The sequence below is a fragment of the Sparus aurata genome, chromosome 18, assembly GCF_900880675.1.
Source record: "Sparus aurata chromosome 18, fSpaAur1.1, whole genome shotgun sequence".
In the NCBI taxonomy this organism is placed as follows: Eukaryota; Metazoa; Chordata; class Actinopteri; order Spariformes; family Sparidae; genus Sparus; species Sparus aurata.
The window spans coordinates 34810795-34827466 of NC_044204.1; the positions used below are offsets into that span (position 1 = coordinate 34810795).

Consider the following 16672-nt stretch of genomic DNA (forward strand, 5'->3'; position numbering starts at 1 on the left):
CAAGAATAAGTACTTTTTAAAAGAAAATCTTATTCTTGTGTGAATGCTCTTAAGTTTAAATCAGAACTGAGGGGATAAAAACCCGGGTCCACTGCAGAGTCAGCCCACCCGGGTGTAAATGCAGAGGGGGTTTTGGACCAGTGGAAAAGAAAAAGGGGCTTCAGTTTGAAAAGCATGAAGTGAAACTGAATCCATCTGAGCTGAACGTAGGAGACGAAACTCCGCCGGCGCTAGGACCCGGGGGTGACCTTCCTGAGGAAGAGGGCGTAGGCTCGCGCCGTCAGCCGGTAGAGGAGGAAGGTGCCGCGACTGTCGAGCTGCTCGCGCACAACCGCGGGGTCCTGACAGCAGCACGAGCGATGCGAGTGGAGGGTTGAGAGGAAACAGCCTAAAGAAGAGTCCAGTCCAGCCGAGTACCGTCTTGTTCCCGCAGCAGAACCGAACCAGACAGCATGTCGGTGCTAGCCCTGCAAGAGTACGAGTTCGAGAGACAGTTCAACGAGGACGAAGCCATCCGATGGATGCAGGAGAACTGGTAAGGCTCCGCGGCGGCACGTTAGCGCCCCGTTTTTTTTTCTCCTCTTAATCCCGCAGCACAATGAGCGGGTCTCGGTCCAAACCGTGCGTACGTGAGGATCCGAGGCTGTGACGGCGCACATGCACAGCCTCGCTCACCGGGATTAGAGCTCGCGGTATCCTGTTATATCAGCCGCTCTGTCATCAGCCGCAAATTGCCGCTCGTGCCTCATGAAATGAGCAAATTGACGCGGGCCTCTTCTGCAGCCTCGTGCGAGCGCGACGCTCCAGACAGGTCCTCCCGCACCGCACGCGCTGTCTGCGGCTGCACGGCATCGTTTTAATATCAGACGGTCAGATTGTCCTTGATTTCCTGTGATTTATTCTCCCGGCATCAGTTACCGCGATACTATTGTAAAGGTCATCCATCCAGTCTGCCGGTGGCCCAGCAGCGTCTCCCACCGAGGCTCGGTTCTCTCCTGGTTCTGTCCTTGTATGGACCTGGTCTTGCATTTTTATTTATGCTCTACATGTATCCTAAATCTGCAGATGTGAGCAGACATCATGCTGCATGTTGATGGATCTGCAGCTGGAGGAGATTGCACAGTCTCTGTTTAACCCTGTTATCATCATTCTCTGTAATAAAGACCCTTAAATTACTGAAAACAAACTTTCACAACATATTATGACCTGACAGACATAAATCCTGTTATAAACTTTAATTACATATCTATTAATCATCACTTATAGGATAGAATTCGATACATTAGATAAACAAACGTATGCAGTAGGATAACCATCCATTAAGATACAAGGTATACCTTGTAACCATAGCAACCAAAACAATTTACACTTCTTAAAATGAGTAAAGGATTTCATTTCAGTGTTTCACTTGATTGCTTACTTTGTGACAAAACTGAATTTATTATTTTCTGTTTTCTAGATATTTATATGTCCCCAAAAAATATGCAACACATTTGATTTGACTTCACATTCATGCACATGCAGATATACAGCAGTACATCCCAGTGTCCCCTAACTCATTGTGATTAATGTATGTGTGAAAATGGTTCGGCCTCTACTGGCTGCTCACTTAACTTGTCAATTATTCTTCAATTAAACATATAGATTATATTTTATAAGTAGAAGAGAGAAGAGAAGAGAGATGTCCGTCACAAGCCCCTCAGATCCAAGGTGACGCTTTAAAACAGCATATTTTGTGTAACCAACGACCCAAAACCCAAAAATGTTTCCATCCATAATGATAAAATAAAGCTTTGCTCATATTATTGTAATTATCCCTTTAATGTGGCAAAGTGTTTTACTGATGCAGGATATTAAACAGTTCAGCAATAAACGTTTGTGTCTTAAGTGACATCACAGTGAAACACCATAATTCCCCTCAGATCTGATATTTATGAACTCCCCTAAGTGCCTTTTTCTGGATTATAGTCTGTTTTAGAAATATAGGTGCATATTGGACAACACATACTCAGATACAGATATATCTGTGGTAGATCAATATCACTTGATAACATCGGTTCAATGATTGATCAGCCAGGCTCTAATATAAAACAGTTTCAGCTGTAAATATTACGAAACAAGCTCAGAATAACTCGCAGTATCTTTGTGTTTTTTTAGTATATCTAAAAAAACACAAACTAATTTAAGACGTGTCATTGTTTGCCCAGGGCTGTGTCTACAAGGCTTCACACACACACCGCAACATTATCCTCTGCTGATAGTTCACTGTTGCTGCTGGGGTTGAGTAAATATTGCTTTTTGATTGTGTGCAGCGATGCATTTCATACATGCAGGTCCAGCCCAACTACTACACGGTGTGAACTCACTGAAGGGGTCGTTACTGTCCAGGTCCACGCCAGGTCGAGCAAGAAATGGTTCTAAGCAAAACAGAATGAGTCATGCGTAAAGTTAGCATAGGCTTCATTAAGCATTCTGTGGTGCTGTGGTTTGTAAAAAAAAAAGAAGGAAAAAAATGCAGCACACGGTGAGCAGGAGGCATTCATCTGGCTGCGATCATCTGTTGGTGCTGCCTGTAAACAAGAGGCACATTTAGCATCACATTTTAACATAAATTTAGACTGAATGGAGCTCTTGAGCCAGATTCAGTCTTACTCACTGAAATTAAATCTGTGTTGGTCTGTGTGTGTGTGTGTGAGAGAGAGAGTGAGACAGCATGGGAGCAATGTGTAGGAGCTGTCCCTACCCTGGTACTGACAACCAGCCAATAACGTTCATCTTCTGATGTCTGCTGACAGAGCGTTAGCCAATCAGGCTGCAGCTGATCTGTGCTGACTTCTCTCCGCTGCTCCTGTAGTGGAGGATGTCAGCCGGGGCCAGTGCACATGGATGATAGAGGCAGCAACCGCAGAAAATGGGATTTGATAGGTTGTTTATTACATTCGTAACGTTCAGGCTGTGACTGACTAAGTGTGACATGTTTTTATAACCCGAGGGCGAGACGGAGAAAGGAAAAAAATAAAACATGAACGAGAATGAAGTCGTCTGAAGGCAAAATGTCTCGTGGAATAGAAGAAAACAGAAGCTGTTTGATGGCTTGTACAGCAGGACGCTTGAAAACCAAGTGAAAAGCTCGTTCGCTGTGCAGTGACATCAATCACAGATATGCTCACCACACCTTTATTTATTTAACCCGCACCTTCAACAAAGCTCTGCTAGGGTCTGAAATTAAAGGTGCAATATTTAAGAATTGGCAAACTCTCGAGTTCACATTCCAAACAAAGGCGAGGCAGAGTCAGTGCTAACTGCTGCTAACTGTAGCTGTTGTTTGCTAGTCAGCTCGGTTAGCAGTGCAGCTAGTGATAGATATTTTTCAAATCTTACATATAACAACTTTAACATCAACTAAGCCGAGTGCCAACACAAGTATATTTTTGGATTTGGGCTTAAAATTGTCAAACCAATGTTTCTGTTCCAGTTCTAGTTTAGTTTTTTTATTATTATTATTTGATAAAAAGAAGAAACTATGTATTATGTTAAAGCAAAATACAACTTTAGATTGATTTAAGCTGCCAAAAAGCAGTATGTTGAAATAAATGGTATGTTCAGTTTACTGTTATGGTGATAGTGTTACAGTGCTGGCCAGCAAGTGACCGTGGTTCACATCTGTGTTTGAATATTAGTAAGTGTCACACTGGACATATTTAAGAGATCTTTCCAGCTGTGTTTGTGGTTATTTGATTGGAAGTTGGGATTATCTTCAGCTGTGTTTGTGGCATCCATAACATGTATTTTAAGGCCAAACATTAACAGTTCTGCTCACCTTAACTCAGTAGTTTTTATGCCTAAACCTAAACAGAGCATAAACACAACATGAAAATGAAAAACAGAAACAAATTGAACCTCAAGAAACGTCACGTTTTAATGTATCTGTGGTTTTGCAGAAATGTACTCTGCCAACATTCATTTTGGAAATTAGGTTCAAACAAACCAAAATATATTAACATTGAGGAAGCTGGAATCAGAATTCTTGCATATTTTCTTGTAAAGATTACTAATAGTTGCCACGTAATCGATTACTCAGTTAATTGTATCGGCTGTAGTATTCTTAGAAAAAAACAACTGTCAGCTTTATTGACAGTGCTAATTGATACAGTCCTGAGTGCTCCAGCTCGTCACATTGTCAACAGCGTACATGTGAACTGAAGTTGTCCAGAGTTCAGTGATGTCACAGCGGCTGATTGTAGTCTGACCACTGATGACAAACGCCTGCTGTGACATCACTGACAGGGGAGAGGCCAGGATTACTCAGCGTTCAGTGAGTGAACTTGAAACTGAAATCTAAAAGTTCCAAGCTGATGTAAAAAAAAAAACTGCCGTCAGCAGCAGGATTTATCTGCGAGATAAAAAACCCCCGTCGGGGTTTGAAATATTCATCTGTCACCGCGGAGGCGGAGCTGATCACCAGAAACGGAGGAACTGTGGTGATAAATGATAACTCAAAAAGATATTAAAGGTAAGACAATATATTTATATTTTATACATCTTCATATCAGAACTTATAAAGAGACAACATTCATATACATTCAATTTGTTAATGAGCTGTTAAGTCAGAAATGATCGTGCTTTGTTTGACGTCTCATGTTAATTTGTTGATGAAAACAGTTTAATTGTAAAATAGTAATTAACAATATGTTTATGTTTTGTGTTTTGCACAGACGAGATTCTTTGTTTATTGAATGCATGTGTTTTAAATCAGACACTGTGAGAGATGTATGGACTGTAAATGTATGTGTGTCCGTGTCATTGTTTGCAGGGATGAATGGAGACTGGTACACCGATCCGATGTGACTGACAGCAGACAGCTCAGCATTGTGAAGCAACGACAATTAAACAAGTTGAAAGAACAAGAAGAGGAACAGGAAGAGGCAGGAGAGGTCATGGACCGAGACACTGTTTCACCAACAGAATGAGCTTTATCCTTTTTTACTCCTGTGACGAACAGAGAAAAACGTACCATGAGAGAGCAAGAGAAAGACATACATGTCGTGCAACACAGGGGCGACGCAGTTTGTCAAACTTGACCTTTTTCATAAAAATACACAGAGCCAACTCAAAGTAATCAGTGATTGTACCAAACGTTCTGCTAAAACTGGTTGTGGAGAGCAAATAACAGCAGTTTCTGCATCAGACGTCGCTGTCGTCAGTGCTCTTGTGTTATTTCAGGGCTTTCAGCGGCATCATAGCAGCTGAGACCTGAGAAACAAAGTGCAAAGTGAAGTCAGGTACATTTCTGAGCCTGAGCTGTCAGCTGGGTGATATTAACACAGTCAGTTCAACACTTAGTCTTTAACTGTAGGACCGATCAAGAAAAGACCGGCTCTGCTGCAGATAAGAGAGAGCGGGGAATAAGACTAAAATAGCCTGCGTGGCTACAAATATCCCGATCTTAGTATGATAATGAATAGAATAAATGTTAAATAAATAAATCTCCTCTATAGAGAGTCTGGTGTCCCTGCCCACTTCAATCAGGACGGAGAACTCCATGAAGAGTCGGTCCTGTCTGCTTGCGAATGTGCAGAGAGCAGGATCTTCCTGTTTGCTGCCATATCTGGTATTTACCCCTCCTTGATCCTGTGGTGACAGAAACAGGAGGGAGGGGATTGCTAACCCGCGAAACAGACAGGAAGTTAGCTAAAACAACAACGGCAGCGCTTACAGCAGCTGTAAAGTACATCATTCAGATTCACTTTAACAAAATTGTATCCAAAATCCACTGATTGCATGTAGATCAAACACATGAATGTATCGGTTCAAGTCCACTTTATTACTTTATGCATTTAATTATGAGACAAGTTAAAGTGAATTGTGGTTGATAACTGATCCTATATGAACTACTGTAGTTTTACACTGTGTGCTTTACGTCATACTTCTTTTCTGAATAAACATCTAACATACCAACTGTGGCGTATATTTTGTTTCATTTCATACGTCACACAAATGAATGGAAGGACCTGCGTTTTTGGTGCACTGCCGGATTTGGTCTGAATGCAGCCAAACAGCTGGACGGTTGCTTTATGGAGAAGGCGATCGCAACAGAACTGAAAGCATCTAATTTGACAGAGTGATTGCTCGCTGTATGACGTGTTGGAAAAACGTCATTGAAAATGATCTAATCTCAGAGCATTGTGTAATTTACTACGGAGGATTATGTACAGCAGCCAGGGTTGATCATTTGCATTGTGTAAAGTGCAGCTGGGCTTTGTGTTTGTTATCCTATAGCTCTTCATTTAATGTGAGTCTTTATGATGTGTACGAAAAACAGCTGCGGTTCAAAAATGGCTTGTTGGGTGTCGCCGTTGCCGTGTTTTGCAGAGCGGCCTCATGATCCATACGAGAGTTGTTACCCTGCGTTATACGAGCATCTTTAACCTGCTGAATCACTCTGTGCTCTCACAGACGTCATCATTCCTCATTATCATGCAGGTTGCTTGGAATCTTGTGCTCTCGGTTCCTGAAAGGCCTCTGGGGTAGATAGCATCCCCGGGCTCTCTGCGCTTTTGATGGATCTCTGGTGGTTTTGGCCCGGACTGATAACCAGGGATACAGAGTGAGAGTGATGCAGTGAGAATGAACAACGAGGTCTCTGCTGTGCTCTGTTTTGTTCATTCTGTCTGTTATTGTTTATACCCACTATTTGTACGTTATGGTTCAGCCGCTCTGGTTTTTGCTGCATTTCGAACGTTGTTGTTGGCCAAAATTAAGTGATTCATAGTTCTTGAAGAAGCCGTGAGGGACATAAGAGATGTTCATTTGTCATGGCCAGTCATTTTCTTTTTGTTTCAGTAGTCTTAGCTCATTGTCGGTCTTGAAGGTCAGGTTTCAGCGATACTTGATGAGTTGAGGAGATAAGTCTCTTCCTTCCGAGTTTCACGTTACTTATTCAGTCGAAGAGGAGTCCAGGCTTTTGTCTCTGAGATCTTGAGCCCCGTTGTTGGATGCATGTTCCTGTCTTGAATGTGGCGTCAGGGTATCATGTCAGTGGTCATTACATAGCTTGTTTTTTCCTCCTGTAATACATTCAAATTACCAAATGGATTTTTTATTTCATTTTATTTCAATGTAAATCAAATGAAAGCAAACAAAAAAGATTTATTACTTACACCAGATGAGGAAATCATTATTTTCAGTGCAACTCAGCAGCTCTTCTTGATGGACGTACAGTTTAATTATCAAAGTCTTGCTTCGGCATGCTGCTGCCATTTTAACGAGAGCGGCGCACGTTGATGCTGATCATTTCTGACCGTGTTAACCCAGAGTCCACCTCGGGCTTGATGTTTCCTGGACTGCTCTCCTTCTCACGATGGTGAGGCCAGAGATGAAGATGTGCGCTGGCTGCTCAGGAATTGCGGTCTGCCTGGAGTGACTCTGGTTTCACCTTTTTGATTTCATGTGGCTTTCAAGGAAAAAGCTTAGATGCAAGCAAAGGACAGAGCAGTTCATCGTAGTCTATACTATTTTGTATGCATTGATTTGCTGTGAATGGCAGCTGGAGTTAATTAGTAAACATATCGACTGTAAAGAGTGACAGGGACCATATTCAGAGAGTGTGTGAAAAAATGCATTGTTAAAATTCAAAGTAGCAGATGAATTATTCAGTATTTGCATGAAAAGGTGTTTTTTGTTTGTTTGTTTGTTTTTTGCATTACTAAAAATGTATACGGGCTTGCAGTCTCTCCTGAGCAGTGCCTTGCAGCCTTTCTTTGCGTGTTATCTCCATCAACTTCAAAGTAGTGTGAAAACACGGCTCACATGCAGCACATAATTGCATTACTGCCCTCTGCAGTTCCAGGAATGTGTATCGGGTCACGCTTGTGCTCGACCTGTATGTGTGTGCCATTATTCAGTGCTAGTGGAGCAGAAGATGGAAACAAATCTGGGACCCTCTCATCAAAACATGAGTCCTGAGCTTCACCAGGAGTCAGAGCACAAACCCTTTTTGATTCAGATGACATGGCCTTCCCTCATTTGTTATGAGGAAAACATCTGTTACGTCACTTGTTTTATTATCAATATAATACTGATGTCTGAGATTACATGTGGTTGGACAGACAGAGACACATCTTGATCCAGAGCATTTAAGTGTTCATAAGATCGAATCACTTTATCTTGTGGGAAAAGTATCTTGAATAGAATGCAGAGATACAATCATGTGGTAAGAATGTGTACAATGTGCAGTTAAGTGCTGTGCAATATAAGCTTCCTACCAGCCATTTATCTTGCCACTTAAAATAAGCTTGACTCAGATGTTCTTGAGCACTTAACAGGCTGAAATAATTACCACTCAGGAGAAGTACTCTTCTCTTTACTGAATAGAGAAGTTGTCGTTTGATGGCCACGAGATACAGAGTGAACTCAACCAGTGACATATAGAATTTTACATTTCTAGATATTCTTACCGGAAAGTGAAGGCAACACCCGTGGGTAGTGGGTGTGTTACTAACTGGATTATATCTGGGTGCTTCCTGGACGGCAGATTATTCTGTGATAGCTCGGTCTTACTTACAGCACCTCTCGGTCTTATTCAGTGGCTTGCTGCTCATCCTGCATGTTGGCACAGTAACTCTGATTGCCTTTCCACTGTTGTAGATACAGACAACAGTGCCAGTGGTATAGAGTTACACACCCTGCACTGAACTGAGTGGCTCTGTGTGTGCACACATACACCTCATTGTGCATATGGTTGCATATGCATATGTGACACTGTAAACACTTTGGTGAGACAGTTAGACACTAGCTCACTGGCACGGGCGTGCAGACTCATCCTCAGACTGCAAACTCAGGATTACGTAACGGGTGAAATCTCCTGGACCAGCTAATACAGATCCAAGTTCCACAGCAGGTTATCCAGCAGCTTTATACAACACTGTCAGTGGGGGAGGGGAGGGTCTGTGGGATCAGCATCCTCATTACACTATGGAGTGTACTGTAGATGGACACGGAGCACCTAAAGCCACAGGGATGCAGTGCACACCTGTATTGTGATACAGTATTTCAGTACTTAAAGCTGCACTTGATGTTTATTGTGTATGGAGCCGGATGCCTTTTCTCAGACTCAGTGGCCGATATGAAGTGAGAATAAGAAAATCTTTGCAGCCTGCTCAACATCATCATAGACTGAACTCTCATACCAACGTTATTGTCAATATGTTTGTTGGGCTCAGGGTTAGGGCTTTGGTTTATTGTTTTCATTGGTTTATTATCTTTACTCTCTCAGATATGAAAACCTTTTTTAGGTATCTCAGATATCCAGCAAGATTTGTCAACAGAACAAACTGGGCCAACGCCCAGCGGCTCACACAGCGGCCCGGGCTGTGATAACAACCACACATCAGAGAAAGACATGCCAGAGATGCCGTACCGAGCTCACTGAGCAGCTGCTGCATATTGTCCAGGCTGTACACACTAATCATAATCTTTCAAATTGATGTTTTTGTAGTAAACTAATATTTGACTCAATTTGTGGTGACAGAAGTTTATTTCAGTGTGTCAACCTTCATGGACATGGAATAAAAACAGATCCATGCACACACTTTGAACATGATGATTTATCCGGCGGATCTGAGGCACCGATATCTTCTTTTCAAATGAAGCCAGAGCTGCTTACTGTTATTTGGAGGAAATCTCAGCTGGAGGAAAGCAGCTGGTTTATAACCCGCAGCAAGCGAGAAATCTCTGCTGATTCTGTTTCTGCTCCGTGCTGATCCTCCCCAAAAGAGCTCTGACGTTGTAGTTTTTCATTTGTGCTGCCTCGGCCCACTTTGACAAAGAGCAGAGCCAAGGCTTCTGAACACACCTCTCTTACTAAATTGTCCTGTGTAGACATAACGCAGGATCAGAAGTGCTAGTTCCACTTTTTCTGTCGTGTTCATCAAAGTCTGTTGTTCCTTCCTTGATCTTTGTTTATGGATGTTGATCATACTATGAGTTTTTGCTCCTTCTTTAGACTGTATTGAATTATTTATGTAGCACAAATGATTTGTTACATACTTGGTACTGGTCAAATTCTCCATCGTGCTCACGCCGATGTTGAGTCATTTTGTTTTTACAGAACCGTGATAGTATTTCTTTTGGCCCTTGAATCATTTCAGATTGTATCACTTGCACGCTGGCTTTCATTTAGTAAGAAGTGCTACTTGTGGTGGAAAATCCTGTTTGAAGTATTATTTCTTGAGTGAATACGAGTCATGAAGGTCAGGCGTGGCGCTGTAGAGGCACCGGGGAGCGTGAAGGGATGATGTGAATTCACACTGATGTCTCAAATAGATTCCTGTGACTGCATGGCTTGGCTGCAGCTGGCACTTCAGAGCGTTTGCAAAGACAACAGTGGAGCCTCCTCCAACCAACGTGTCAGCTTTGACCATGCCCTTGGGTTTCTGTGCCCTTTGTTATTTTTCTGACAGCGGTGTAATCCATCTTCTAAACATGCTGCAGTAGGCCATGCACATCTTACACTGCAGCTTGGACTACTTACTCGACTGCACATGATGATAATACAACAACTCCGACTGTCCTACAACTACCTTTGTGCCTGAGCTGGTAAATAAAATACGCTGCAGTGTATCTGATCTATGTTATGTTGAAAATTCTTCACATTCGGAAACATTTATGTTCAGAGACCTTTATTCTCCACATCTAAGTTTCTATGTTTTAATGACCTGACCTTTTTGGTAATCCAAAAGCAGGAGATATCTTCCTCTTCCATTGCTGTAAGACGTCCTTCAGTAAACCCGGACACTTGTCAAAGCAGGAGAATTACATATGTGAGCACTAACATGCACAGTACCCGAGCCCTGCAACCTGCTCACCAAAATGGAATGCAGCCATCATAAAAGTTCCACATTCCACCTGTGCCGTTTCTGCTTCACGTCAGTGCAACAACACGATTTGGGGATATGTGGAGTGTGCAGTGAATTAATTTAGCTATGTGTACTTGCTGCACTAAAAGAAGAATGCCTGTGCCTCTGCAGGATATCAAAAGAAGGGAATCACTGCGAGATCACAGCTTAGGCCATAGACCACTCTGACCTCTGACCTTCCAGCTCAGACAGCAGTATGCTGAAAGGCAGTGCTGAGACTCTTCCTCCCCCCAGTATGTAGGCCACCGTGACCTCTGTGTTGCATTGTTCTCTTCTTCTTCATGTGTAGTTGAGAAACAGTGATGTCATTCTGCAGTCCAACCCTGTTGTCGCTCTCTGAAAGCTTCTCCTTTTGACTTTGACTGGAATGCTTTGTCCTCTGTTCTGTGGAGGTGGCCTAGATCAGTCTGTGGGTTTCCTGCAAGAACAGGAAGGTGGCATCAGTCATTCTCTGGATACTGATGCACAATGAAGTCTATTATTTTAAAGTATTCGTTGCACTTTTGTTTCTTTCTTCATGGACACGCCTGATTGGTTGGTGACAGTTAAAGCTTCACAATCTGAGCATCATTCACTCTCGTTAAGATATACACGTGCTGCAGGATCGTTTTCAGGATCTCGACGTTTGTTTAATTAGCTGGTATCGGTGGAAGCGTAGCTGGTAACTGATACCCAGCTTCACATAGTTGACTGACTGCCACAACAACAATATTTAAAACGGCGACCTCAAGAATTCTCTTCATATGTTTCTGCGACATTCTTAATGATAAAAGGTTTTCCTGTTTCCCTGCATATCACCTGCCACATTTCTTTGGCTCACATTGTGTTTACGAAGTAGTTAAGCAAAATGTTTATCTTCTTTCTTGCCGAGCTAGTGTTGTTCTCTGCTGACGCGTCAAAACAGAACAGGATGGATTGGTAGTCGCAGGTCGCAGGTTGCCGCTATTGTGTGAGAAATGTTTGCCTTCGTAGGGAGTTCAGCATCAGTGAGTTAAGGCCATTCAACCAGTTTACTAGTGTGCTACAATGCTGTGTATTGCAAAGACAACTGACCTTGAATAGACCATTTTTCTATTTTTAGAATACCACACAGCTGAAGCTTTGGTTAGAATAATTCGTGGCAGTACGTTCCATTGTGGTGATTAATTTCAAGGCCATGCCGTCTGTGTATAACCTCTAAACAGCAGCAGAGAAACAACATCACTGAATTGGAACGTAGCTCCTTGGGCTAGTTTTACACAGCTCATCCTCCCAGGGGCTGTTGGTCCCAGAGCTCCCAGAATGCCTCATTCCTGGTCCCGAGAGCAAACTGATGTTTTTAGATTAATTAATGCTGAAGGTGTTGCTGTACATGCTGCTTTTCTCCAAGTCACACATGCCTGTACCTCCAGCTCACCGGCACCTGCAACTTTACCTGAGTTTATTTTTAGTTTATTTTCCCAAACTTTTTTGGCTCCAAACTATTACTCTGCTCCCTGTCCAATCGACCAAACAGTCTGTTTTTTGTGGGAAAAAGCTGCTCTAGTTTTAGGCAGCATGCCCCAATCTTCTGTTGATGCTGCCTAGCAACCAGTCTGTCTAGTCAGACCACCTGTGCTTTGTAATTTTGCTGAGGACTGGGAAATGCTTTGCTTTAGATTTGTTATGGCCAGGTGGTGCTGCAGCACTAGTGCTCCGCTTCATATGGCACAGCAGTGACCTCTGACAAGTCAATTAAGACGAAACAGGCGTCGGAGGATGGTGGGAGCTGGAATTTAATGGAAGCAATAACGGTAGACTGAAAGCTAAGCAGTGAGGGACAGTTGGAGCTGGACTCAAATCATTAACTCATTACTTCAGGCATTTCCTGTGGAGTCGGTGCAGCTTCTGTTTGTGCTCTGTAAACAGTATGTTGTACTGATCATAGATGGGATGCTGGGAGAGGATTAGTGAGAGAGACAGATCTCATTTTCAAACCTAGAAAACACTCGCTTGCCTTTAACGAGAGTTCATTAAAGAAACTTTTCCCTTTGAAAACATTGCAGTTCTACAAACATTAACCTGTGCAAGTAAATGCAACAAAACGTCAATCATCATGATGTTAATCTCTTTGTTTATTTGTGTTTACAGGAAGAAGTCCTTTCTCTTCGCCGCCCTCTACGCTGCCTTCATCCTCGGTGGCCGCCATGTCATGAAACAGAGGGAGAAGTTTGAGCTGAGGAAACCTCTGGTGCTGTGGTCGCTCACGCTCGCTGTGTTCAGGTGAGAAAGCTTCACGTTGTTAATGGCAGCAAACAAAACACTAGTTGTTTAATATAAAGAGCCAACAGATGAATCAGCTAGTGGCCTATTTGTATTATATTGTAATCAGTAAATCTACTTTCATTTTCCTACATTTTTTCTGGCTCAGAGGACAGAAGCTGATAGAATATCTGTATGTCATGTCATAGTTTTGGTATTATGGAGCCACGTAACGTCTTTACACATGAAGTTAAATTAATTCCCTGATGGGTGATTGAAATGAATATAAACTTGATAATCACGCAGTCTCCACTTTAATGATTCCTTGTGACTGTCTTGTCTCCTTTTCCTTGTAGTATATTCGGTGCCATCCGTACTGGGAGTTACATGACGTACATCCTGATGACAAAAGGGCTCAAACAGTCAGTTTGTGACCAGAGTTTTTACAACGGGCCTGTCAGCAAGTTCTGGGCGTACGCCTTTGTACTTAGTAAAGCACCAGAACTGGGTAAGTCCAGACCTTTTTATGGCATTACGTCTCATATTGTCTGCGTACTGGGTTTTATATATTGTTTCCCTTTAACCATCTTACTGAAGTTATGTTTCATTCTGAATTAATTGTGATAATATTGTTATATCTTCACTCCTGTTGCTTTCAGACAGACATGACTTGATATGCCGAACGGAAAAAGCGTGTTAGTGAACTGCAATTAAAATAATTCAGTCATCCATTCATAATAAGTGTTGTGTTGTTGTGTACAACAGTGTTGGACTAAACACATACACAAATGCAATTACAAACAGGCCGATGGTATGCTGATGTACCCGAGGTGTAACCTCAGGAGCAGCGTGCTCCAGCTGACTGGTTCACCACAACAGATTCCAGTTAGTGGTTATGCAGGATCGTAAGGAGCAGCTTCATTTTACACTTGTTCAAAACAATGTGTTTTGGCTACTGTACATCAAATTGGGGGGAAAAACCTGCTGATATAGTAAGTTTGTATGATGTTTTCCAGGTTAATCCGAAATATAATGTCTAAGCTTTGAAACACACAGTTCAAACCCAGATATAATCTCTTGGTATACGTTGTAGCAACGTTTTAAAAAAATACATTTTACCATTTCTCCATGAACTGGTCAGTGTTGGATTTTGAGCTAGTTTGCTTCCGTAACGTGTCTTCTTTCAGACGTGAGGAAAGAAAACGTCCAGAATACACATGTAGGTGTTTTCTGTGTCTCTTCTGGTTTATTTTTAACCCACTTTCCAGTGTGAACATTATAATGTGCAGTGCAGCTCGTGTTAATACAGCTGCCACTTGTGTTTCTGATCATTTTTTGGGCAGCCAGTTCAGTTGTGTTTCAGACATTTCAGCACTGCTCTGTTTGCCAACAGCTTTGAGGTTTTACACAGATCGTTTGGCCAATATTTTGCAGCAACTTAAATAACAGCCAGGGATTTTAAATAAGCCCAGGGTAATGATATTCCCCTTTCTTTCCGTTCCTGTCCATTCATCCACCGTTCTCTTTATTCTCCTCCCCATTGCTCTCCACTAACTCCCCTCCATCTCCAATCCAACCTTCCTCTCTCAAATCTGCAGGTGACACTCTCTTCATCGTCCTGAGGAAACAGAAGCTCATCTTCCTCCACTGGTACCACCACATCACCGTGCTGCTCTACTCCTGGTACTCCTACAAAGACATGGTGGCCGGCGGCGGATGGTTCATGACCATGAACTACTTGGTCCACGCCGTCATGTACTCTTACTACGCCTTGCGGGCGGCCGGCTTTAAGCTGTCGCGCAAGTTCGCCATGTTCATCACGATTACCCAGATCACCCAGATGCTGATGGGCTGTGTGGTCAACTACTTGGTGTACTCGTGGATGCAGCAGGGCCAGGAGTGTCCATCCCACATGCAGAACATTGTGTGGTCCTCCCTCATGTACCTCAGCTACTTTGTGCTCTTTGTCCAGTTCTTCATCGAGGCCTACTTTAGCAAGTCCCAAGCATCGGCCGCGGCTGTCACCAAGAAGAGAGAGTAAACACATGCCATAAGTGTGGGAAGAAGGGAGATAATGAAGAAAAAGGGAGGTGGAAATGGAGAGCAGGGACCAGTGACTTGAGAGAGTCTGTTAGGGTTGGGTGATGGAGAGGTGGAGTGGTTGCCAGGGGAGTGGGTGTGGGATGGGACACGGGTGGGAGGGTCAAGAGGATGACTGGTGTTTGTGCTTGAGCATTTCTATTAATGTGCAGATCTAAAAAGCCTCAGTGGAGGTGACGTCTCCGTTGAGGGATGCTGAGGAAGCAGCGCCGCCATGATCAGAAGCCATCACAAGTCGTCCGCCTGAAGTTTTAAAGCCCCTTTTTGAATTCACCATGAGTAATTTTTAAAATTTAGAAAAATAACAAAAAAGGACAAAAATCACCAGATTAAAACCAATGCATCTGCCACAAGCATATGTTTACTTGATATTAAAAAAAGAGAATATTAATCTGTACATATGAAGATGGATGGAGTCGGCGTTGACTCGAGCCATCTGAGTATGTTTTTGTCCGTCTGTCGTTGGTGTTTGTTGTTCTGTTTTAAACTGTCAAAGAAAAAGTTTGAGACACTGGTGAGTGTTTGAAGCTGCTGAGTGTTGGTGGGTGATGTGAACTGATGGGGTGAACGGCACTGTATCTTCTGTGTCTTACATTGCAAAATGCGATATTTTCTCAGGTCTTAGGTTATCTCTTTCTTATTATAATATGCATATCAAGACAAAGTAGACATGTTTAACATCAGCACCGGTTTACAGTATGGCTAAAATTCATCCAGTATGGCCGCATAGTTGAAAAGTGTTCGAATGAAGCTGATTGGACTGTCTGACTCAGATGATCACACTGCTCCTGGGCATGATGGGAAACAGATGCTCACAGTGCCCTGCTTCACCACTTGTCATGACCTTGCAGAAGTTGCTGATGACACTTGGAAAATGACTTGCCATTGATTTCCAAACACTTCTCTGTGTTGAAGGGTCCCTACCAGTGAAGAAAACTTGTGTGTTGGACAACGAAAGCTTAAATGGAGGACAAACATATTTATGTTTAGCAAAAGAGAAAAAAAAAATCAAACATGCAAATTGTTAAAATCTGCTGTATTGACTTTAAAAATAGTATGTATCCTAAATGGTGTCTGTTGTGCTATTGTGCATTCGCACTGTATCAATGTCAAAACAAGTGTTGCTGAAAATCTTAACGTACGAACAAAGAGTGAAAAAACGTGACGTGTGCCCGCTGTGTTTATTTTTTGCCTCAGCTTCAACATCTTTGCATCGCACGTACTTCATCTGTTCTTTTGGTGACACACCTGCAAAGTCATTTTACAGGCTGTGTGACAGATTTACAAGCAGCCGTACATTTAGAAAAGCAACATGGTGATCATCACTCGCAGATACCCAGTGCACATGTTCATCTGTTTAAATGACAGGAGTGGATGCTTGTAGGCGTGTCAGACTCGTCTCATTGCTCTTTCATGACAATAATTGCAAATATTTA

At 42.6% G+C, this 16672-nt stretch overlaps 1 protein-coding gene across 1 annotated transcript; it reads left to right on the top strand.

The window, feature by feature from the left end:
- The first annotated feature begins 267 nt into the window (after positions 1 to 267).
- elovl6 (ELOVL fatty acid elongase 6) lies at positions 268 to 16401 on the top strand. Its single transcript, XM_030397101.1, has 4 exons — positions 268 to 535; positions 13026 to 13157; positions 13493 to 13644; positions 14735 to 16401. Exons 1-4 carry the CDS (start codon positions 453 to 455, stop codon positions 15175 to 15177), a joined length of 810 nt encoding a protein of 269 aa, XP_030252961.1. The 5' UTR covers positions 268 to 452; the 3' UTR covers positions 15178 to 16401.
- Positions 16402 to 16672: the final 271 nt, after the last annotated feature.